Below are 26,310 nucleotides of genomic sequence, written 5' to 3'. Positions count from 1 at the left end.
AGTTACGTGTCTTCAACTATACTCTCCATTTTATAAAAAGAGTATATATACACTAACCTGCTCGTAGATTTCAATTGCCTTCTGGTACTGCTCTAATTGAGCAGCATATGCAGCCACCTTCAGCAGACACCTGTTAGCTGAACTAGAATCAAGAATTTCAGTTAAAATAAGTAACGGTACAGTACCTAGTGGTAAATATGTCCATTTCCCTGCTTCTCTAATAGATACATCCACTAGTTAATGTATGTGAAAACATTGCCCAGTAGTTACCTGTTAGAAAAATGAGTATATTAAAAATACCAAAACTATTAAACCACTAAGGTCAAATGTTGAATCTGAAAGCTTTCTGCAAATCTACAGAAAATTCTCTTCCCAGTGACCGATGGTATGATATTCAGCCCCAAAGAGACGAGAAAGTGTGTGCATTAAACATCCCACAGTGGATGGAAGTCAAATATTTCTAAACAAAGGCAGAAATCAGTTTTCACATGCAAGCACCTTAATAGGTCTCCAAAGATCGCCATTTGAATACTCAGACTGACAGGTAGGTAAGTGAATGCCAATTTCATGTACCTAAGTGACAATCTCAGCATCTTAATGCAGGATTTGGACATCTTATTAAAGAATTCACAAATTAGGAGAGGCAAATAATACTTGCACATCTTATTATAGGAAAGAAAAAAGAAGGATAAATCCAGACTGTAAATCTTCATTGTTTCAAATAACTATTCTATGAAGAAGACTTGCCTGTTGGATTCTTCTCCTTTGTAGTAATCTGCAGCTTGTTCATAATGTGCAATTGCCTAAAAGACAGACACAACATTTTTTTCTCTCAGCATGTTACTTTTGAGATGAGATTTTGGGGGGAAGACTGTATTTACAAAGATTAGAATTTTTCAAAATTCCTCAGGTGGTTTTAGAGGGATAACATGACATTCCACTGTTATTGTCCCACAAGATTATACCAATATTGACACACTGCAACCCATCCCGAATGAACTCCGATTAAGAGCTCAATCCTGCAAAACTGGACTACTGACTATAACTCTTACTACTGCATGTAATCCCATTGAAATCAAATGGCAAGCTTTGCAGACAGCCTGGAGAAGGAAAGAACAGAGAGGAGAAAGACCCAGGAGTCCCAGCAGGAAAAGGATAGGGAGATGCCCCAGGACATAATGAGGCTTCTCCAACAGTAAACACAGATGCTGCAGACTCTTGTGAACCTACATGTTCAACAATCCCGGGCTCACCTCCCTTTGCAGTCTATGCAGAACTCCATTGCAGCATCCACCCTCAACATTCCACATGGCATCAAGGGCCACCGCCCTACCCCTCTACCGCTCCATCCCAGGAGACATTACGGAAAACCACAGCTTCACATACGCTGACCTGGGACAGCCACAGTAGCTGTATGTGTAGCTAAAATGGACATGAATGTTCTTTCCTCTTGAAAAGTTCCGTTCTATTAATTCATGAAATTTTGAATGTCTTTGCTTTTAAATTGCTCAGATCTTTCTTTTCACTGATTTTGTTACTGAATAAAATTCTATTATTTGGAAAATAATCCATCTTTATTAGTTCACAGCATATGCTGCAGTGCACCCAGCAGTTCTGAAATCACCTACTTACCTGTTACTGCACAGCATGACAACTCACAAGATCAGTGACCTACAGGGTCTCATAATGATAAATGTACAGCGAGCTCTACGAAATTAATAGGTGCACTGACAATGTTATAGTCAACCATGTACCCCCAGCACCACACAATTCCTGATAGGCCACAAAACAGCAGGGCCACACAGAGCACAGTACACCACAATGCGTTACTGACGCTCACTGTAAAAGTGCTTCTTCAAAGCCTCCCTGAGTCATACAGCTGCGATAAGCTCTTCTGCGATAAGCCCTTGTGTCTGGCTGTTTGAACTCAGCAGACAGCCTCTCCACCTCTGCCCTCCATCCCAGCAGCAAGCTTCCCCGCTTTGCTTCAAAGATATTATGCAGGACACAGCAGGCAGCTATAACCATTGAGATATTTTTCTTACTGAGTTCCCATCTCGTGAATAAACAATGCCAGATCTGCCAAAAGCACATTCAACTTCATTTTGCACCTGCTGAGCTGGTAGCTGAATCTTTCCTTGCTGCTCTCGAGGTTGCTGGGGTATGGCTTCATGAGTAAGGCTCAGATTTTGTCAGATATTTTTAGTAAAAATCACGGATGGGTCATGGGCAAAAAATCCCGTGACCTGTCCATGACTTTTACTAAAAATATCCCTGACAAAATGTGGAAAGAGGAGGGTCCAGCACCCCCAGCGGCTGGAGGCTCTGGGGTCCCCTTGCCCTCAGCCATGGCTGGGAGCTATGGGGTCCCTGCTCGGCCCGCCGTGGCTGGGCAGAGGCAGGGGGGGCTCCTGTGGCCTGCAGGAGTTCCAGGGAACCCCCACAGTCCATGGGGGCTGGGAGCTCAGGGGTCCCCTTAATGCCCAGTGCTAGTTGCTGCTGAGGGCCTGCCGCCAGCAGCGGCTGAGAGCTGCGGGGCTGCCTGCTGACAGCTCCAGCCCTGGGGCACAAAATGTCACAGAGGTCTCTGGAAGTCATGGATTCCGTGACTTCCATGACCTCTGTGACATAATCGTAGCCTTATTCATGAGCAAGGGGTAGGCTAGGTCCCCCAGGATCACTATTGGCATTTCAACATTGCCAGTGGTTATCCGCCGGTCATGAAAAAAAGTCCCTCCTTATAGCTTTCTAAAAAGTCCTGTGTTCTTAAAGATGTGAGTGTCATGCACCTTCCCTGACCAGCTCACACTGATGTCAGTGAAATGTTCCCACTGATCCACCAATGTTTGCATAACCACACAAAAGCAGCCCTTCTGTTGATGCACTCTATGGCAAGGTGCCAAAATAGGGATATGAGTGCTGTTTATTGCTCCACCACAGTTCAGGAACCCCATTGTTGCAAATCCATCCACTATGTCCTGCACATTACCAAGAGTCACAGTCCTGGGCAGCAGGAGGAGATTAATGGACCTGCACTGAGGCTTGCATTACAGTCACTTGCATGACAATGGCCCCTGCATTGGATTTTCCCACTCCACACTGATTTCCCACTGACCGGTGTCAATCCAGCATTGCAAGTTTCCACTCACTTCCCCACAGTCAGTGCAGCTCTCGTTTTGGTCTTCCTGCACTGGAGGTCTGGGGCGAGCTCAGCACACAGATCTGGGAATGTGGCCTTGCGCATTCAAAAGTTCTGCAGCCCCTGTTTGTCATTCTAAGCCTGCATTACAGTGCAATCCCACCAGTAAGTACTCGTGTCCAGAAGCAGCACGCCACCATCTCCAGCTGCTCCATGAAAGCCAACAACCTTGAATTGGTGCTCGTTATGTCCCACAGCAGTCTGTCCTCCAAGGAATCGTCATGTTCCCCATTGATTTGGTTATTCTTGCAGCTCTGGATTGTGTGTCCTGTGCTTGCAATGCTTACAACAAAGTGCAGAGCTGTGCAGGCTTCCATGCTTCAGTCAGAGAAGGTGGATAGCGAGGAGAGCCATGTAGGTTTGTGGGATTTTGATAAAAGGAGTAAAAATTATGGGATATAAATGACATTACGGGATGGAGACAGCTGCATGCTGGGATGTTGACCCCTTGCTCCCAGTCACCCCTGCGTGACTCGTTTAGGCCCCATCATGCATTGCCAAAAGACTTCCCAAAAGACAGTGCGTTTGATAGTGGCGGGTCGCACACTGGGACTCCTACCCATGTTGCACAACATTGTGCATTGACAAAAGCACTCCTGGTGAGTACATGCACCGCAGACACAAGGAGCCAAGTATGCACGCACAATATACTAACAATGGCAGCTTAATGCCAACATAACTTGGGTCGACCAAAGTTTGTAGTGTACACATGGCCTTAGAGGAAAGAGAGATATCGACTGGATTAATTAAAAATACCACTTCCCATGGCAAACCGGACTTTCCTTGTAGGGTAAAGGGAAAGAGTTTCATCCAAGTCTGTTAGCTCTGACATGCTTAGCATCCAAGGCTGCAGGCACTGCAGACATCCCATCACACTTCTGCAATGATCTGTCAAATCGTACTAAATAGGTGTAGCTTGATTGTCTCCTTCCCCCGTCCCCCAAAGAGCTGTACCATATAAACAACTTCTGTGCAATTCACACTTTCCTGTCAGTCTTTCACAAACACTTTTAAACTGACCAACACAGCATCATCCTCATCAGGTCTGAAATGGGATCTGGGGTATTTCAAGAGCACTCGCGTAAATCTAAAGTGACTTGCTCAGTCCATCTGCTTCAGGCCTCCATATGAGAGTCAAGCTTGCACTGATGATCATAAGGAAAGGAAGAGGTAACTTAAAAACATGGAAGAGAGGGGGAAAAGAGGCACATAAAAGGCAAAGACCAAACAACTCATCTCTGAGGCTTGATCCTGGTATCACTCACACCAAGTTTAACCACACTAACTACAAGTTTAACTACACTAACTTCACACAAGTTACTCCTGACATATACCCACACAGCAGTATCGGAAACAAGCCTAGAGACTTTAGGTTCCTGGTAGAGCCTGATTCATGAAGTTCCCTAGGCCAGCAGAGTGAAGTTTCATAATCATACGCAGTTCTGATAGCACATTCAAATATAGTTTCAATGAAAAATTCTAAGAGTTTAATCAGCTTACCTTTTCAATATCTACCAGCTCCGTCTCATAAATCTCTGCAATGGTGATGTGATGCTTGGCAGCAATAGTAAATCGGCCCTAGGATGGACAATTTAAAAAAAAAAAAAGGAAAACAGAGTTTTTTTCCCCTCTCTCCTTCAAGTACATGCAGCATTTATTACTTTTAATAGAACAATGATTTAATCTAACTAGTTTAAATAAAGAGGCATCAATCTAAGTTGCCAGACATTGGGATACCAACCCCAACTCCTCAAGGCAATGCAATTTCTTACCAGGTCTGTGTAAATATCGATGGCTGCATTTAAGCAGTTCATAGCCTCTGTAGCGTAAGCATTCAGGAAAAACAATTAAAAATAAAATCAGCTGAGACATCCAGACATTGTTCAACAGTTCAGCTTTCACCAAGGCAAGGCAGTATTTCTGCTGTGTGTCTGTTCTGACCAGAAACCTAAATGGCCAGCTTCTCAAACAACCAGCTACCCAGGCTCTGAAACTGCAGACGTTCATTTTAATGCCCCAAATGTAACACATACAAAAACCTCTGAGATGTGTGAACTAAAAGTACATTTAAGTGCATTTGTATTGGCAAATCTAGTAACCATATAATGTCGAATTCCATGGAGACATGCACATCCTATGAACAAACTGATTTTTCCCAGACCAAATTTTTGACTTTGAAAAGTTACACATTCAAACAGTAGCGTATGCAAAAAACTGTATCACCAGTCTCTTAGTTTGCTTTTGAAAATTTTGTCCAGAAGAAGCAAGCTTTTAGTGTACTCAAATACCTAGTGAATACACAGGAAACCTATCAATATTCATAAGAACATAAGCATGGCCATACTGGATCAGACCAACAGTCAATCTAGACCTGTATCCAGTCTTCCGACAGTGGCCAGATGCTTCTGAGGGAATGAAAAGAACAGGGCAATTAGCAAGTGATCCATCCCATTGTCCACTCCCAGCTTCTGGCAGTCAGAGCCATTGATGGACCTATCCTCCATGAATTTTTCTAATTCTTTTATGAACCCATTATAGTTTTGGCCTTCACAACATCCCCTAGCAATGAGTTCCGCAGGTTGACTGCACATTGTGTGAAGAAGTTCTTCCTTATGTTTGTTTTAAACCTGCTGCCCATTAATTATATTGGGGGACCCTGGTACTTGTGTTATGTGAGGGGGTAAATAACAGTTTTATATTCACGATCGTCACACCCTTCATAATTTTATAGACCTCTGACATATCCCCCCCTTTCTTGACTCTTTTTTTTTTTTAAGATGAATAGTCCCAGTCTTGTTAATGTCTTATCAGATGGAAGCTGTTCCATCCCCCTATTCGTTTTTGTTGCCCTTTTCTGGACTTTTTCCAATTCTAGTATATCTTTTTAGAGATGGGGTGACCAGAACTGTATGCAGTATTCAAGGTGTGGGCGTGCTATGGATTTATATAGTGGCATTATGACATTTATTGTCTTATTATTTATCCCTCTCCTGATGGTTCCCAACATTCTGTTAGCTTTTTTGACTGCGGCTGCACATTGAATGGATGTTTTCAGAGAACTATCCACAATGGCTCCAAGATCTTTCTTGAGCGATAACACCTATTTTAGATCCCATCATTTTGTATGTATAGTTGGGATTATTTTTTCCAATATATATTACTTTGAATTTATCAACATTGAATTTCATCTGCCATTTTGTCGCTCAGACACTCAGTTTTGCAAGATCCCTTTGTAACTCTTCACAGTCTCCTTTGGAGTTAACTGTCTTGAGTAATTTTATATCGTCTGCAAACTTCACCACCTCACTGTTTGCCCTCTTTTCCAGATCATTTATGAATATTTTGAACAACATTAATCCCAGTTTTCTTTTTTTTGTAGCCTTTCTGATCTCCTTGAGCATTTCACAGTCAACGTGACCATCTTGGTCAGCTGGTTGGCAGTATATTCTTTCTGCTATACTCTTATTCAAGCAAGGAATTTCTATCCATAGAGATTCTATGGTACTGTTTGATTCATTTAAGATATTTTTTTACTGTATTTCACTCTATGCTCTCATACACATATAGTCCCATTCCCCCACCAGCATGTACTACTTTGTCATTCCTATATATTTTGTGCCCTGGTATTGCCATGTCCCACTGATTATCATCATTCCACCACGTTTCTGTGATGCCTATTACATTAATAGCCTCATTACATTAATAGCCTCAACCAAGCACTCAAGTTCATCCATCTTAGTATTGAGACTTCTAGCATTTGTACTCAACCACTTACAAAATCTGTCAATATTTAGTTGTCTGCCTTCATGTGATGGCTGTCTCACTGGCCCTGTATGTAGAACTGGAAGCATTTCAGAGAATGCCACCATGGAGGTCCAGGACTTTAATTTCTTAACTAGCAGCCTAAATTTGGTCTCCAGGAACTCTCGCCTACCTTTCTTTATGTTGTTGGTACCTACATGTACCACAACCACCAACTCCTCTTCAGCTCTGCACACAGGTCTGTCTGTATGTCTCCAGAGGTCTGCAACCTTCACACCTGGCAGGCAATTCACCATGCGGGTCTCCCAATCATCACAAACCCAACTGTTCATATTTCTAATAATTGAATCCACCATTACTATTACCTGTCTCTTCCTAATAACAGGGATCTCATATTCCAGAATGGTATTCTCACTGCAAGAGGACACCATGACATCATCTGGAAGGAGGCTCCAACTATGGGATAGTTTCCCTCTGCTCCAGCTTCATGTTCTCCTTCCCCAAGACTTTCTTCCTCCTCAACAGCATAGAAGCTGTCAGACTGGGGGCACAGACATCTATTATATCAGTAGTTGCTCTTAAAATATCCAATGTTGTGTGTAGTACCTGAGTAATATCCCTTTAAAAAGAAGTCCGGAGCCCTTTAGGGGAGCTCCATATCTTCTATTTCAGTAGAGCAGCAGTGTATGTAGGTAGCTAGGTCTTATATATTTGTACATAGTTAATAAATACAGTTATTTGGAATCCAATTGTGTCCATGTGGTTTCCCCATAGTCTTAAGGCTGTGAGAGACAAAGGACACAACATACAGGTTGTTTGAACACAGCTTTGCCAATGAGCAGGTGTCTTTTCTATCCCTAAGAGAGTTTTGCGATCTTTCCCTTTTCATTCACCCTCCCTCCCCTGAAAAGTCCAGACATCTCAGTGGGAAAGCTGAACAAGTCTCCTTACTTGAATCTGTCAATGATGTTTCCATAGGAAGTCAGAGGGGTCACTGTTACTTAATATAAAGCATCCTTCATGTTGTCTACCAGAATTCTAAATCCTACTGGCTGAGAAACAGACAAGGGTCCAAATTCTGCTCTCAGTTACACTAGGGTAAATCCAGAGTAATTCTGTTGAAGCTACTGGATTCACTCCAGATGTATACAGGTACAAACAGAACACAATCTGGTTCACAACTGACATAGACAGAAACAAAGAACTACTTCTTTAGACCTGTAAATCTCAAAACACACAAATGGGTAAAACCAGACCTATTATGACCAATCTTATTTCAAAAGGCTCATGAAAAAATGTAATCAGATTGCTTCAACCCAGAACAGACATGATAAATTTAGCATTAGTTGCAGAACATGAATGAGGAAACAGGCCTTAAGCAAACTATTTCTTGCCTCTCTATGAAATGCTCACACTCCAAGACCATACTTAAAGTGCTTTATAGAACACTAACTGAAGATCTTAAATCAAATACCTGTCTTACAAAAGGAAGCCAGTCTGCCAGTTACTACACAACTAACAGGATTTGTATATTCTTGTACAGTATTTCATTTGCCTTACCTTGTGGATCTGCCTTTTTGTAAGCATTCCCAGCATCCACAAAACCGATGGCTGCATCATGTTTACTCTGTAGTTGCATATGGAGCTTGGCTGCCTGACAAAATGCATTTCCTGCAGCTAGGAAAGAAATACAACAAAAAAGATTAATATTTCCAGTCTCATTTAATAAGCATGAATTTATGGACATGCCTCCAGTAAAAAGATGAGCACGTACTGCTTTCCACTACCTGAAGAACTTTAATAGATATGGCAACTATGCAAGTGGAAGAAAAGGCACATGAATTCCAGTGACCAAATCATGCTCTTAGATACATGTGCTTGTGATTTGTGGAGAACTGCTATCCTTAAGTGTGCAAAATCATGGTGTTAAGAACACATATGGCCAAATTTCAATGGACCTACAAAATTATAATTTTTTGACTGTGCACCCTGATGCACAAACAAAACTCTGTATTTGTATGCAAAAATCAGGTCATCATCAATAAAACTACCCCATTTGCTCAACAAATGTTTTCTTCCATGCACAGAAAGAGGAACATGCAGCGTAGGAGGCCCACTGAAAATTTAAGGTCACATTTTCAAAGAGACAGCTTTCCTTTTGCAGGTTCAATTTGCATATGCAAAATCTGCATCCTCACTTTTATGTCTGAAATTGGATGGTGGGTTCAACTCTGAATACTGCACCTCTACCAGATTTGTAGGTGCAATCAGGTAGTCAGAGGTGGATCATATAGATGTACTTTGACTTGTTATGCAATTAATTCTCTGGGTGTCAAACTGCAGCTGGAAACTGCACCTGAGAAAAGGGAGGCTGAGACCTCTCTCTTTTTGAAATTTTTAGTGCCTGCAACTTGATGGCAAATGAAGCAATAATATCACTTTCTTACTCCTGAAGGCATTCTGTGCCAAAAAAGTTAAAAATTCTGCACCAAAAATATAAAAATTCTGCACGCAATATTTTAAAATTCTGCAAATTTTCTTTGTCAAATAAATGTGGAGGCTCTAGCATGGCATTGGGGAACACAGGTCACTGGCTGCACAGATGTGGGCAATCACTATGCAGCTCCTCCCTTAGGACACGGCCTCAGCGGTGAGGCTGCACCCAATGCTGACATAGTGCAAGGACTAGGCCTGCCCCAGAAACACCCCAGGGCCCTGTCCCTCCGTGCCAGGTGCACCAGGTGTGGGCAGGCAGGCTCAGCAAGGCAGGATCCAAGTGTGGAGGGGCTCAGTGTGGGGGGATCGAGGTGTGGTTTGAGAGGGTTCTGTGTGGGGCAATCTGGGTGCGGGTGGCTCAGTGGGGGATCCGGGTGCAGGGGGGATCTGGATGCCCAGGAGCTTGTTGGGGGTTTCTGGATGCAATGGTAATGGGACTCTAGAGGGGGGTCCAGGTGAAGGTGGTTGGAGCTTAGCAGGGGGGTCGTGGTGGGGGAATAAAGCTGGGCGGGGGGTCTAGGTGTGGGGGGCTCAGTGGGGGGTCCAGATGCTGGGGGAGTGGGGCTCAGTGGGGTGGGGATCCAGGTGCGGGTGGCTTGTCAGGGTGGTCCAGGTGCAGGGGGAGTGTGACTCATTGGGGGGGTTCTGAGTGTGAGGGGGTAAGGTTTGGAGTGGGGCTCTGGATGCACGGGGGTTGGGCAGGTGGAGGGAGCAGCTCCCTGTACAGGGATCCCTCCCCCTGAAGCTGAGGATCAATGGGTGCAGGAAGCGGCAGTGGGCTGGGGTTGGAGTTCGCAGAGCTTCCTGCAGCTGGTGGAGAAATCTGGGGGTGGGTCTGAGTGGGCCCTGGATGCCATCCAAAGGAAGAGGAAGTCCTGTCCTTCCCAACCCAGCCGGGACTAGCAGCTGAGCCCAGCACAGGGTAGGAGTCACCAGCTGGGTCTTCCCCAGTCCCACCTCCTGCCTCACAGTGATTTTCCTCTCTGCCAGCTGCCCTGGGCATCCGAAACATGCAGCTGGGGAGGGTCGCATGACCGCTCTTGTGGCTTCCCTTTGCCTCCCCATCAGAAAGTCATTTTTCTGTGGGGAAGTAAAGAAATCTGTGGGGGACATAAATTCTTCGCGTGTACAGTGGCACAAAATTCTCCCAGGACTATGTTTCTGTTACTATTTCTACCCTATCCTAATACTGACCAATTCACACATTCAGAGTGTGCTACTCAGTAGTGTATGTGCATTTAGCAGGAGATTGACAAAAACACAAGTGACAGCTAGGCGCACTACTCCCAGTGACTTTCACTGGGAATTGGGCACCTCGTTTTTGTTTTGAAAGTCTCCCCCTTAACCTGTATGTTGATGGCACATCCAAGCATGATTTAGAGAGACGCAGATAAAAAGTTCGGGAAGAAGTAAACATTTTTTTCAGTTCCTCATCTCCCATTTGTTAAAGAAAAACTGGTGATATTTTGTCCCTTGTGAACAGAGTTTTCATTCCTTTTTTGTGAAAGGCTGAAGAGATACCAGTGTCTCAAATCCCAAGATTATTCCGTGCATAGGATGTTCACGTTTATCTTGGGAAATTTATATTTGCATCAATGTTTCCCACAGCCACCAAATATGGCACAGCATTTCAAACACAGAGCTAGCAATAACTATTCCACTTTTACAGTGCTACCACTTCCCCACAGCATAGCAGGGAACAGCTATTCTCCTTGGGTACCTCTGATTTATAGCTCATCCAGAATATTAGATAACTTTCAAGTTTCTGGCCTCAGGAAGAGTGTGTTTTACAAGCCTTAAAAGCAAATCAAATAGCCCAGGGAAGCGCCTCTTGAGCAACTTCTTTGTAGGCAACTAGCTTTAATTATTTTAAAATCATAATGTGAACGTGGACACAGGCTAGTTAACAAAACATTGTAAGTATTTCGGTCACCTCCCTTTCCCCACTCCCAACATTTAATTCATTCCAGAGAAAACTATGGGGGTTTGATGGTGTACAGAAATTATATTGCCATAGTCACTATTCCCATGGAAACACCCTACCAAGTGGAACTGTACATTGATAATTTGCAACAGGACGCTTGGGCATTCACAGGTCACTAAGCTGTTGGAAATGTTCTTAACCAATTATGCAAGCATGCAGCTGGGTATAAAGGTTTCCTTTCTTAAATTTTCCTGGCTCTGGGTAACTTATGACATTTCTCTCTCCCCACCCAAAATATGCAAGATAAAAAGCACAAGTGGAGGTGTAAAAAACAAAGGTTGCCCCTCGCTTGCCATGATACACAGATTTTTTCCCCCTACCAAGGCTTTAATTTGTTTGCTTGCATGTAGAATCATAGAACCACTGGGTTAAAAGGGACCACAAGGGTTATCTAATCTAACCCTCAGTCAAGATGCAGGATTTGTATCATCTAAATCATCCAAGACAGATGGCCATCCGGCCTCCTTTTGAAAACCTCCAGTGAAGGGCCTTTCACAACCTCCCAAGGCAGCCTGTTCCATTGTCCTACTGTTCTTACAGTTAGGAATGTATCTGTATAGCTCGTGCATGGTCTTTATCTCCAAGACGAAGCTCAAGCTTTCCTACAATTAACCTTACAGATGAAACAAACTACTTACCATTCCAGTTTTTGGCGATCTTGAACAAGTTTGCAGCCCTGGTGTACATTTCACAGGCTTCTTCTACCTTTGAATTTCCTCTAGAGGAAAAAAAAAGTGCAAGTCACTCAATTACTATTCGCACTGCAATGAAATATAGTCATTTGGGGGTGGGCTAAAACCCAAGAACAGAGTTTTGAATTTTATCTTCTGATTTGTTCCAATGACCTGGTCCTTCCAAACTTTGTTACCTAAATGGGCAGCTCATCCCATTGATTATACGCACAGTCTAGTCAGATCCTTGTTTTGTTCAATTAATTGCCACTGTGTTAGGGTTTTGGGAAGCGTGTTCCCCTGTTGTGTCATGCAAAGTTCCAACCCCTATAAAAAGTACCATTTCCAACACAAACACTCAAGTGTAAGAGCTTCCGATTTTCCTTCCTCAAGGACTGGTGTGAATAAAATCTGGATTACTAGGATGTTCCTGGCAAGGGAACATGAAGCAGTACCAGAAAGGTCCAAAACAGGCCCAGGTTCTCAGAAAGTATTTAGGCACCTAACTCCCATTCCTGGGCCTTAGTCTGTTTAAATTCAAGCAAATGCTTGCAGATTTTTTTCCTCACCAGCATTGGCCTAGTTGTAATCAACGACAACAACATACTGAAAGTTTTCACTCCAAAGAGAAAACAGCATGAGGTCAAACTCACTACTGTTTGTCAATCTTGTTTATCAACAATATACAGTAGAACCTCAGACTTATAAACACCTCAGGAAAGGAGGTTGGTTGTAACTCTGAAATGTTCGTAACTCGGAACAAAACGTTCTGGTGGTTCTTTCAAAAGTTTACACCTGAACATTGACTTAATACAACTTTGAATCTTTACGATGCAGAAGAAAAATTCTGCTTTCTCTTTTTTTTTTTAGTAGTTTACATTTAACACTGTACTGTATTTGCTTTTGAGGTGTCTGCTGCTGCCTGATTACATACTTCCGGTTCCAAATGCGGTATGTGGTTGACCGATCAGTTCGTAACTCTGAGGTTCTACTGTACAAGGAATAAGGACAACAATTAAAAGCCGCAGGGACTGGTTGAAGAGGTGACCCTGGGCCCAGAGTGTGTGACCAAGGCTGCTGGGATTGCTGGAACCAGTGGTAAAGGCCTGGCTGGAGGCTGGAACCAGCCTCTGGGCCCTGCTGGAGTCTCACACTGGAACTGAATTCTGCCTACTCCCCTCTGGAGCTGCTCTGTTAGGAACACAGGGGAAGCTGTGCTGTTTGTAGCTGTACTGAATGTTACTGTCAGAGGAGTTGAAGTAGCCAAGTGGATGGATGCCTTTGTCCAGGGGAAGAGAGACTATCCTTAGAACAGAAGCTGCAAAGTTTCCTCTCTAAGCAGGACTGGGGAGAAATTGAACAGAGGAAGCATCTTCTGGTTTTAACCTTCCTTTAGGGCTCTCTGCCATCTTGGGGCATTAGCTAGGAAGGGAGCTGCTGCACGTGGTGAAGCCAGGAACCCTTGAAAGGCCTGATGTTTCTAAGATAAAGGCCTTAAAACAAGGGAGAAAGGAAAAGATAAAAGAATTTTGGAGTGAACCCCCAAAATATAAAGATTTGCCTATGCTCTGTAATTCAGGACAGCAGGGACAGCGCAAGAGGCGTGGCGTGTGTGGGAGAGAGGAGGGACGGCATCAGATCAAACTGAAAGTATTTAATACCTACTTTGCACAGATGAAAGTGACTTCCCAACCTTGCCCGTTAGGTAGATTCACAGGCTGAAACTGGCATGAGGCAAACTAACCCAGGTTTTCCTAGAAGAGGGGAAATAAATCTCATCTGGTCAGGGGCGCTGGAACAATTTTTATAGTGGGGGTGCTGAGAGCCATTGAACCAAACTATAAACCCTGTAGTGAGCTACAGCTCACTTCATCGGATGCATACCGTGGAAACTGCAGTAGACATTATATATACACAGAGACCATGAAACAATACCTCCTCCCACCCCACTGTCCTGCTGGTAATAGCTTATCTAAAGTGATCATCAAGTTGGGCCATTTCCAGCACAAATCCAGGTTTTCTCACCCTCCGCCTACCCCCCCCCCCCCCCCCACACACACAAACTCACTCTCCTGCTGGTAATAGCCCATCCAAAGTGACTACTCTCTTCACAGCTCAGGGTCTCAAGCCCAGCCAACCCTGTCAGCTTGAGAGCCCAAGCTCCAGCTCTGTGCCACAACATCCACACTCCTACTTTAAGCATGCTAACTCGAGCCCTGCAAATGCAAGTCTGTCTACCTGGGCTGGACAGACACAACTTTAGTGGCTTTTCTGAGGTTGATCCTGCAGGCTGATGAGCACTGCAGGAAGCGCAGAAAACCAGAAGTGTTAATGCCCAGCACTCACCATCTGCAAAGGACCTGTGCAGAAAGGCTGCTTTCAGTATGCCTTGCACTGCACACAGCCCTGCTGAATAGGAGAAGAGAGGAAGTAGGCGTGATTGGAGGGGATTGGGAGGGTGGGAAGAAAGGTCAGAGGTAAAGCCAGGATTCGGTGTTTAAAGCACAATCCAGTGACTGCAAATGTTCTTGTAGGCTCACCAGACTGCAGATCCCCCTCAGCTACTTTCTCTCACTGGAGAGCGATTAACAAAGCACTCTGATCAGCAGCACTACCTACAGCTCAGCACCACTCTCTCACAACCCTCTTCTATACCCCTACAAGACTGAGCCCGTAATTACTTATAAGCACTAAAGTTACAAAGAGCTTCCCAAAGCATCCAAGAACTGCTACAACCTCATTTAGAATCATGTTTTATAACTGACTGGTCATGGTGCACTACATTTTATAGAGAATCTTGTCAGACATATTGTATGGAGGAGAATTCTAGTCTTTTTCTCAGTGTGTTGAGGACATTCGCCTGTTCTAACTTTAGGTGTGGAATAAGAGGGAAAGAAAAAAATCCCAAACTGAAGAAGAAGTTCTGCACCCGCACAAAAGACCAAGCACTGAAATATAAACCCCAAAAGTGAAACTCAGTCTAACTCCCACTCAAATTGGCAACTGTGAAACACACAAGATACTCCCCAAGGAAAGAATCCAAGCAAGCCAAAGTACAAATTGACGTTCCAAACCGTGGAATCAATGTTCTAATAGTGTTTATCACGGTAAGTGTTTTATGCTGTGAAGCTTGCTAATTATTAATGTAGATCTGGTTCTGAAACCTACATGCAGCTACCTGACATTGAATGCTTAAGATGCCCCTTTAACCTGGTCTCCTGTGAACTCAAAAATTCTGAATAAGCAAACAGAAAATAAACAGAGGTCTGAAGTACACTTCACTGGTGTAGCTATTGTAGCACAAGCTATAATTAAATAACGTGTTAGTTTTTCCAGTATCATTACACCAATTGTTTTCAATATTATCTTTTACTTTGCTAACACTAACGGCCAGACCCATCAAACACCAATGTGAGCTTTGTGTAAAGACTGGAAGTAGATTATGGTTCTCTAAACTCTAAGGACAATTTAAGGGACATTGGTTTAGAGGACTGTGAGCCAAGACTTCAGGTCCCAAATTAAGTTTCAACAGGGCAACTCACATGCTTTAAGTTAGGTATGGTCTTATGTACCTTGTGGAATCGTGACCTCTATCTCCAGCTATGTCACTGACCCAGTGTCACCTCCTGGATGAAGTCACGCAAGTGACTTTGTCTCAGTTTACCCATTTGTAAAATGCGTATGTTACTTAAGTAGAGGAAAACGTACATATGCTTACCCTTAAACCATACACTGAAGAAAAATATCTTCAAGGTGGCCCTCTGGTTCTCCATGCATTCCCTCACAGGATACTTCTGAAATTACGTGCAAGCCTCTTTGGGCACTGTTTCAGGAGGATAACTTTGCAAGCTACAGTGACTTACTAAATCAGGAAGTAGTCTATATGTATAACCATTTCAATCTCAGTTATATGTTAAACTAAATCGTTTTCACTCCCTACCTATCTACAGGACTTTACTATGCTGGAGAAAAGGAAAAATTTGTGTCTGAATTCTTCCCCCAAAGCTACAGGAAGGCTGAAGCCTCATTAGCAGATATATGAACCTTACTATCTCAAAGAATAAAAGCTCTTTGTAAGTGCATACTATTATTAAACAGACCTGTCCAACTAGTTAACAAACACTCAATTTCTGATAAGCCATATCTTTGGCATTCTCTTTTCTACTCCATGATTAATTTGCGGCATTTTTATTACAATGGCAGCATCTAAACATAAATTGTCATCTCTGTGTAGATAACACTGATATGTTGAAAAGGCTTAACACAAAGGCTCATATTCTTTTCTCAACTGCACCAGTGCAAATCCTGAAAACCTAAATATAGAGGTGGCTACCCATTCCCTCTATAATAAGTCCTGTGAAGTCAATGGCAATTGTGTGAATACAACACATGTAAATCCGGAATAAAGAAAATAATTTGGACCAAAACATCTATTGCAGAAGAACTTTTCCTATTTAATATGAGCCAAGTTCTTCCTTAACTAAATGGGGTTGCAGGAGAAGAGTGATGGAAAAAAATTAGCCTTGCTTGGACAAATACCTGTAGGCATTGAGCAACATGAGCAGAAAGGTTTCAGAGTGGTAGCTGTGTTAGTCTGTACCAGCAAAAACAACGAGGAGCCCTTGTGGCACCTTGGAGACTAACACATTTATTTGGGCATAAGCTTTCATGGGCTAAAACCCAGATGCACAGAGTGGAAAATACAGTAGAAAGGTATAAATACACAGCATATGAAAAGATGGGAGTTGACTTACCAAATGGGGGGTCTGTGCTAACAAGCCAATTCAATTAAGGTGGAAGTGGGCTATTCTCAACAGTTGACAAGAAGGGGTAGAAATGATGCAGGAAAATAATTACCAAAACTTAAAAATAAATAAATAAATAAACAAACACCATTTAAGTTCCTAAGTGACAACACCGTAATTACCTACTAAATTATTTATGAAACTTAAGCACTTAAAAACAAAGAAATGAATAAAGATATCATAATTCTTACACTGCCCACATAATATACACATGCATATTATTCTCATCAAGTATAAATAATGCATATTTCATCACAACAATATTCACTCTGACTCATGGACTTTTTTAATCTTAATTTTCTGAATCTCAATATTTTCTTTCAGGGATATCAGAAAATCCATGTTTTTAATTGGCAGTACAAGTTTCATGTAAAATACATATAACTGCGCTTTTTAAAGAATAACTATTTAATAGAAAAACAGTTTTATATTGATTTATGCTAACTTTATGTATAAATGTGTACATAGCGCCAATTTACTCCGATCCCGGGGGGTGCTCGAGCCCCGCTGTGCCCCAGGCCCCGCCCCACTCCACCCCCACACCTTCCCCCCAATCCCCACCCCCGCCCTGCCTCTCCCCACCCCCACTCTGCCCCAGGCCCTGCCCACACCCCTTCCACTTTCCCTTCCCCCTCCCCCAAGCCACCACCCTGCCTCTTTCCAGCCCCACCCCACCTCTTTCCGCCTCCTCCCCTTGCCTCTTCCTGCCCCTGCTCCGCCCCCTCCTCCCAGTGCCTCCTGCATGCTGTGGAACAGCTGATTGTGGCAGGCAAGAGGCTCTGGGCTGGGGGGAAGAGCCGATCAGCAGGGCCGCGGCGGGCGGGAGGCGCTGGGGGAGGGGGGCGATGCTGACCCGCAGGGCTGCCAGTGGGTACCGAGCACCCCCTATTTTTTTCCCCGTGGGTGCTCCAGGGCCGGAGCCCCCGTGGAGTCGACACCTCTGTATGTGTAGCGAGCTGTGTCATCTTCACTCGTATAGGACTGTAACTATGGCTACATCTGCACTTGGAACCGGAGGTGTGGTTCCCAGCTCGAGCTGACATGCTCACACTAGCTCACACTAAACAGTATTGTAGCTGCAGTAGGACAGGCAGCAGCAAGCGGTAGCCCAGACTAGCTGACATGATTACAAACCCGCCCAGGCTCCATGGGCTTTTAATCGGGGCAGCTAGGCCAGGCCACCACTTGCCGTTGCCCGTGTTACAGTTACACTGTTGTTTTTAGCATGCTAGCTCGATAAGAAAAAAGTTGATGAAAGGCAACCATCTTGAATGAAAATGTCATGCCACTAGTTAATACGAATTCCTGTTTCTACTCTTTGTTGACTCTGGCTAGATTCTCGACTTGAATAATACAAATATAAATTAGGGCTTTTATGGCCCCATAAGCTACTGTGGAGTATTTTCCTCTTTATAAATCTTAAACACACTGGGCTTAAAACTGTCATTGACTTCAGTGGGGCCAGGATTTCACCATCAAGTCTTTTGCTTCTTAAACACCTACTGTAGAAGGATTAAAAGTGAAAATTAAACAACACGGAAAGCGGTTGTGGTTCACTAGAGACATGTAATGAAGCAAGATCCAGTCATTCAGATTTTTCTTATGACTAGTAATGCTCTTCAGAAAGGCCTTTGTTTAACTGTCACCAGTGACATACCACCAAAGAAATGGGTTCAGACCCTGAAACTGAATCCACACAGAGAGACCTTTAACCCCTCAAGGATCCAATTACAGGGCCGGGGCCCCTCAACTGGAAAAGAAGATTTTTCAGCACAATTTGTATCTTGAATGAATAAGACCCTCTTATATTATCTCTTGCTGAAAAAAACTGATCCTTTCACAGAACAAGGCTTCATACAAAAATGTTGCTATTTTGACCGTTTGTTCTTGGTACATTAAAATGTTTTCCGGACTCTGGGCCTGACCCAAACCCTACTGAACTCAACCCCACACCCCACCCCACTGACTTCAATGGGCTTTGGATCAGGCCCTACAGTTTAGTTTTGAGAAAAGACAACTGAAGGGGGAGCTGATAAATCTTCAAATATGTTAAGGGCTGTAATAAAGAGGATGGTGGATCAATTGTTCTCCAAGTCCACTGAAGGTAGGACGAGAAGTAATGTGCTTAATCTAAAGCAAGGGAGATTTAGATCAGATATGAGCAAGAACTTTCAAACTATGCAGGCTGTTACGTTTTGGAATAGGTTTCCAAGGCAGGTTGTGGAATTCCCATCATTGGAAATTTTTAAGATCGGGCTGAACAGACATCTGTCAGGCATGGTTCAGGACTATGCTTACTTGATCCTACCTCAGCACAAAGGGCTGGACTTGATGAGTTCTCAATGTCCTTTCCAGCTCTAAATTTCCATGATTCCCTTACTTATACATGTAGTTCCCATTAAGCAGGCGTACTTGTGTGCGTAAGGGAAGGCAGGATCAGGCCCTAAAAAGGCAATTGCACTGGAGAAAGAATAGTACTCCACAAAGACTTCCAATTTTCCTTTAAATTTTCCGGGCTACCCCTTAAATAACTTTTATTTTTTTAGAAACCCTTTCTTGCAGTTTATAAACAACTGAAATGTAATTAAAACAATTGGGGCAGCGGGAAGAAGAGTGAGAGGAAAGGAGGAAGAAAGGGTAGAAAAACAGGGATATTGCTGCAGACAGTATAAGGCACAGGTAAAAATGCTTTCTTCTCAAGGAGCCCAAAAGTTAAAAAAAAAAAAAAACTTACTTGCGGATGCACGCAGTACACAGAGTCATTTAAAAAAAATTAAAATATAGACGAAGTTTTAAGCCAAAGTATCTGGTAAGATCAACAAACACAGATTCAACAAGGCCAGAAGGGACCAATGTGATCATCTAGTCTGGTCTCCTGTATAACACAGGCCATCGAACTTCCCCAGAATAATTCCTAGAGAAGATCTTTTAGGAAAAAAAAAAATCCAGTCTCGATTTAAAAATTGTTCATGATAGAGAATCCACCATGACCCTTGCTCAGTTGTCCCAATGGTTAATTCCTCTCACTGTTAAAAATGTATGCCTTATTTCTATTCTGCATTTGTCTAGTTTCAACTTCCCACCATTGGATCATGTTGTACCTTTCTCGGCTAGACTGAAGAGCCAATGTCAAATATCCGTTCCGCATATAGGTATTTATAGACTGGGATCAAGTCATCCCTTAACCTTCTCTTTCTTAAGCTAAACAGATTGAGCTCCTTAAGTCTATCACTATAAGGCATGTTTTCTAATCTTTTAATCATTTCTCATGGCTCTTCTCTGAATCCTCTCCAATTTATTAACTTTCTACTTGAACTGTGGCACCAGAACTGGACACAGTATTCCAGCAGCAGTCACATCAGTGCCAAATGCAGAGGCAAAATAGCTTCTTTACGACACTCAAGATTTGCTGTTTGTGCACCGAACAATCACATTAGCCCTTTTGGCCACAGCATTGCACTGGGAGCTCATGGTCAGCGGTTTATCCACCATGACCCCAAAATTTTTTTCAGAATCACTGCTTCCACGGATTACTCTGGGCTGATTTCTGCACCAAAAAATTAAAAATATTCTGCAAAAATCTGCTATTTTATTTCTCAAAATAACACAATATAGTCACACCAGTTTCAATTATTCTGGTAATTTATTTAAAAATATCTGTCAGCAAGTATGTCTGTAACAATACAGACAACAAAAAAGATTCAGGAAATGTTTTTTGACAGATTCCTTACTAGGCATATTAATATAGAACTCTGAGTAATAATTCATTTAAACTATGATACAGAAAAAGTACTTTCCGCACCCCCTCAGAAGAAGTACAAAGGCTTGGGGGAGTCAGGAGTAAAGGAGGAGCTAAGGGAGAGGGAAGTAATTACTAGGAAGGAGCCTGGGTATGAACTTGGAGGGTTTTGGGTGTGGGTAGGAAAAGTATGGAACAGGTTTTTTGGGTGGGTGGGTGGGTGGGGAGGGATTGTTAGGGAGCCTCCCCCATCCAGACCCTGACTGACCCCTAGCCTCTCCCATTCAGTCAGGCATATCTACCCCAGTCCCCATGTGTCCCTGTACCCCCATGTGTCCTTGCACCTCCCTCACCCCATGTGTCCCTCCTTCCCCACTCATACAACCACTCCCCTCATCCCCATGTGGCCCTACACCCCCACTCAGCCACCCCCATGTGGCCCTGCACCCCCTCCTCCTGTCCCCATGAGTCCCTGCACCCTTTCAGGAAGCCCCCTCCCCCATCCACCTCTGCACCTCCTCCCCCTGCCCCCATATGTCTCTGTGCCCCGACTCAGCAACCCCCTTCCATCATATGTCCCAGCACCCCCTCTCCCACCCCAATGTCGCCCTGCGCCTCCACTCCCATTCAGCCCCTGCCCATCTGTCCTCCCCACTAGCCCTTATGAACCCCAGCCTGTGACCCCCTAGCAGCCCCATATGCCCCACGCTGTCCGTCTCCCCATATCTTCTGTCTCCTGACCTGGCCCCAACAGCGCTGTGAAGAAGGTAACCGCAGCTGGGGCTCGCCCTGGAGCCACCGCTCTGCTCTAGCGCCACAGCAGCCCCTGGTGGCCAAAAAGCATAACTGTAGCAACTTTCCCACAGAAGTTATTTTCTGCAGGGAAAATAATTATGCATGGCACATTAATTATGCATACACAGTGGTGCGGAATTCCCCCAGGAATAAAGGATAGAATCCCCATCCTCTATGTATGGCCTATAGTCTTTATTCCTAGATGTATACATTTACATGTAGTTGTATTAAAATGCATATTGTTTGCTTGCACCCAGTTTAGCAAGTAACCCAGATTGCTCTGTATCAGTGACCTGGCCCCTTCACTATTTACCACTCCCCCAATTTGTGTATCATCTGCAAACGTTATCAATGATGATTTTATGTTTTCTTCTAGGTCACTGATAAAAAAGTTAAATAGCATAAGGCCAAGTACCGATCCCGGCAGGACCCTCCTAGAAACTGACCCTCTCAATGATTCCCCACTTATAATTAAATTTTGAGATTTATCAGTTAGCCAGCTTTTAATCCCTTTAATGTGTGTCATGTTAATTTTATATCATTCTAGTTTATTTTTTAATCAAAATGTCATTTGATATCAAGTCAAACATCTTACAGAAGCCTAAGTACATTACATCAACGCTATTACATTTATTAACCAAATTTTTAATCTCATCAAAAAATATATCAAGTTAGCATGACAGGATCTATTTTCCATACATCAGTGTCTATTGGCATTAATTATATCACTTCATTTAATTTTTTACTAGTTGAATCCCATATCAGCCACTCTATTATCTTCCCCAGCATCGGTGTCCGACTAATAGGACTATAATTACCTGTCACCCCACTCACCCTTTTAAAATATCAGCGCAGTATTAGTTTTATTTCGGTCTTGTAGAACTTCCTTAGTGTTTCAAAACATATTGAAAAATCAACATTAATGGTCCAGCAAGATCTTTTAAAACTCTTGGATGCAAGTTATCTGGACCTGCTGATTTTAAAATGTCGGAGTTTAGAAGTTGCTGTTTAACACCCGCCTGAGATACTAGAGGAACGGAAAAAGTGTTATCAACATCATATAATAGGACTTCATTATTTGTTTTACTCCCCAAATACAGAACAGAAATATTTATTGAAAACTTCTACCATTTCTGCTTTAATTACTTATATTTCTACCATTTCCAACTAGCAATGGACCAATACCACTGTTAGAATTTGTTTTGTTCCTAACAGACTTAGAAAAACCTCCTCCTTATTGTCCTTAAGTCTGATGCCACAGATTTCTTCCCGAATCCCTTTGCTTCCTTTACCAATATTCTACAATTCCTAGGTTCAGATTTATATTCATTATTATCAACTTCCCCTTCCTTCCACTTGCTATATACTGTGGCATTCACTTACCCTCTAAACCAGGTCAGTTTTTTTAACCAATACAACTTTCTTCCTCAATTGTGGCTTTTGGGGCATCTAGTTGGGAACAATTCCCAATTATCATTCACATTTTTCTGATTAAATTCTTCCTCCCAGCTGATTTGGCTCATAACTATTGTAAGCTTTGTGAGACTGGCCCTTTTAAAGCACCAAGTATATATGTTACTGGTCTGGACTATACTCTGTTAGTCTGATGAAATATAGACATATGCAATATTTAAACTTCAAATCTTGAATAAAATTCCTCACATGAAATTTGTTTTATTGAGAGGCCAAACGAACAAATACTTAGGCCTTGTCTACATACAAACTTTCAGCAGTTTAGTTAAGCTGATTTAGTAAAAATGGTGCAAACCCCTGTTTGGACATTCTTATTTTGGTTTAAGAGCTACTTATTTCAGTTTAGCTTCAACCTGTTAATAACGGAATTAAGCTAAATCAAAATAAGCTCTTTTTGCACCAGGTTAATAAAAATCAGTATAGAAATCACACCTTAAGTTTAACTCTGCATATAAACTAGCCCTTACAAAGGCAAGATTCAAGCTGTTGGAATCAATGTACATGTTAATTTAAAAGTAGGTTACTGCCTTTGACTAATGCTACCCATAAAATAATTCATTAAAGCAAACAGGCAAAAAACTCACTAAAGGCCTTGCCTTGTACCATGATCTCAGAGTAAACACATTAAGAGTTAAATCTTGCTCAGCGCAGAAGAAATTATATTTAATTTAGGGGATTAACATTTTCGTATGGATATAATCAAGTGAAACATTATTTTTGTTCCAACAGACTAGCAGGCCTTCCCCACTGCTCACAGCAGAGAACATTTTTCCTCTGTGAAAGAGGGAAATTAACTTTCAATTCCTTGTTTCCTAAATAACAGACTCACTTCATAACATTAAAGAAACCTCCGTCATAGCAGTAGCAGCAATGTGGTTCCAATCCCCTTAGCCTTCTGTAGGAAGGATACCAGAATCATTCATATTTGAACTAACAGCCTAATGGGATTAGATACACGCTAGGTAATTAACTGATCTTCTGATCAATACTGTTTACAAACCTTACCAACCTTTATTCCAGAAATATGACAATTTCAGCATCAGATTATGTCTCTCCAGAAAGGAGAGAGATTCAAAAATTGACAGACACACATAAAATACCTTTAAAGTACTGGTTAAAAGTCAGGAGTTATTATTATGACTGTAATGATGCATTAGCTGCTCTGTGGCATATCAGATGATGATATTAGAGGGGCAGAAGAGGAGAAATCATCATTCTCCATTGTAAAGCTCCAATAACGCAGAGCAGCCACCTCCACTGCCACTAGAGAATTATCAAAAGCAAGCCTCCTCACTGTACAGAAACCTGGATTATGGGCTAAAAATGCTACTTCCTTCCGAAGCAACTAATCACTATGGTGATTTCTTAACATAAATGATGTCTGCTAAGCAACAACTTTGAAAGAAAGAGAAAGAGGGGTAAATGCAGGATGTTTCCCCACAACCCCATCTCACCCATCAAAAGCTTTCATCACTGCAGAGGGCTCAGTGATCCCACTCCACACCCGGCTTTGACACGTACCGTCATCATGTACAAAGCACTGGAACTTTTGCATCCGTACAAGGCATGACGACATATAGGCGACGGGGGGGTGGAAATTATACAGATACAGCCAGGGAACAACGAGCTAAAGGCAACGTTTTGTTCTCGTCCCCTTCCCTCCTAGTAGCAACACAGCAGAGAGAAGGAAGCTTTTTCCCCCATGGCAGGCCTGGGAGGGAAGTAGAGGGATTTTCCTGCGTACCGTCTGTGTAAGGACACCATGGGCAATCCTTATGTTATCGATCAATACCTGTAGGGTGGCAGGAATAAAGCCGTCTGTGAATTACCAGGGTGCACGCAGGAACCGGGCACAATTAGAGAGGCACCTCTAGGGCGGCACCAATACCGCCGCGTGTGACTCACCAGGGTGCACACTTACTGGAGAGGCAGCTCCAGGAGGGCACCAAGGCAGCCGATCGTGAAGGAGGCGTGTGGGTGTGCACGTAAATATTCGCAAAAAGACAAGGAGGACTTGTGGCACCTCAGAGACGAACCCATTTATTTGAGCCTGAGCTTTCGTGAGCTGCAGCTGAATGCATCCGATGAAGTGAGCTGTAGCTCAGGAAAGCTCAGGCTCAAATAAATGGGTTCGTCCCTGAGGTGCCACAAGTCCTCCTGTTCTTTTTGCCAATACAGACTAACACGGCTGCTACTCGGAAACACGTAAATATTGTACATCTCTCTCTCTCTCACACACACACACACACACACGCGAGTCATATGCCTCGCTAATGTCTGCGCACGAGCCTAGTGCTCACACCTGTCCCCACACGTCCCCGCCGCGCACGTCCCAGCGCCCCCCCCCCCCGGGGACACAAACAGACAGACAGACAGACAGACAGAGAGCGACCCCCGCCCCGCCCCGCCCCGCGCTCACCCGAAGAGCCCCCTGAGGAAGGAGTGCGAGGACTTGACCCGCTTCTCGGCCTCGGCCATGAGCTGCACGGCCTCGCGCTCCTTGCCGCTGCTGTCCATGGCGCCGGCTCTGAGGGGATGCGCGGGCCCGGCCCGGCCCTGCCGCCGCCGCTCGCCCGCCCCGCGCCTCACGCCGGGGGAGAGCCGAGCCGAGCCGAGCCGAGCGGTGTCGGGAGATGTAGGCGGGGTGGGGGGGGGGGGCGCAGGCTGCGGCGGGGGCTGGGCTGCGTGTGTGAGAGAGAGAGAGAGAGACGCCGTCACTGAGCCTGTGGCTGTGAGGGTGTCAGTGTGTGAGGACAGTGTGAGTGTGCGTGCGCGTGTAACAACCAGCGTGTGTGTATGACTGCGTGCAAACGTGACGGTCTATGTGTGGCGGTGGTGTTAGGGGGAGGGGTGTATAATGGTGTCAGTGTGTGACTGTCTCCGTGTGTGTGTGTGTGTGATTATATCCCTGTGTGATACTGTCAGTGTGTGTGTGATTGACAGTATCACACAGGGACATAATCTCACACACACACACACACACTGACAGTATCACACAGGGATATAGTGTGTGTGTGTGTGTGTGTGTGATGGTCTCAGTGTGTGATTGTGTCAATGTGTCTGATTATGTCCCTGTATGATACTGTCAGTGTGCGTGTGTGTGATTATATCCCTGTGTGATACTGTCAGTGTGTGTGTGATTGACAGTATCACACAGGGACATAATCTCACACACACACACACACACTGACAGTATCACACAGGGATATAGTGTGTGTGTGTGTGATGGTCTCAGTGTGTGATTGTGTCAATGTGTCTGATTATGTCCCTGTATGATACTGTCAGTGTGCGTGTGTGTGATTATATCCCTGTGTGATACTGTCAGTGTGTGTGTGATTGACAGTATCACACAGGGACATAATCTCACACACACACACACACTGACA

At 43.7% G+C, this 26,310-nt stretch overlaps 1 protein-coding gene across 2 annotated transcripts in view; it reads right to left on the bottom strand.

The window, feature by feature from the left end:
* NAPB (NSF attachment protein beta) overlaps positions 1–25,698 on the bottom strand; it is a 34,958-nt gene extending 9,260 nt beyond the window's left edge. Inside the window, exons 1-7 of one of the 2 annotated variants that reach the window (XM_073339704.1) lie at positions 25,344–25,698; positions 12,080–12,159; positions 8,522–8,638; positions 4,972–5,018; positions 4,700–4,777; positions 748–803; positions 58–142 (exon numbers count right to left, since the gene is read on the bottom strand). In XM_073339704.1, coding sequence (XP_073195805.1) covers positions 58–142; positions 748–803; positions 4,700–4,777; positions 4,972–5,018; positions 8,522–8,638; positions 12,080–12,159; positions 25,344–25,441 — 561 coding nt within the window. In that variant the 5' untranslated portion in view covers positions 25,442–25,698. The remainder of the gene's footprint in view (positions 1–57; positions 143–747; positions 804–4,699; positions 4,778–4,971; positions 5,019–8,521; positions 8,639–12,079; positions 12,160–25,343) is intronic. The other variant, XM_073339703.1, reaches the window with a different exon arrangement.
* Positions 25,699–26,310: the final 612 nt, after the last annotated feature.

The sequence above is a fragment of the Lepidochelys kempii genome, chromosome 3 (assembly GCF_965140265.1).
Source record: "Lepidochelys kempii isolate rLepKem1 chromosome 3, rLepKem1.hap2, whole genome shotgun sequence".
Taxonomy (NCBI): Eukaryota; Metazoa; Chordata; order Testudines; family Cheloniidae; genus Lepidochelys; species Lepidochelys kempii.
Note: the sequence above shows the minus strand (reverse complement) of the source record. Positions and strands in the feature narration are given on the sequence as shown.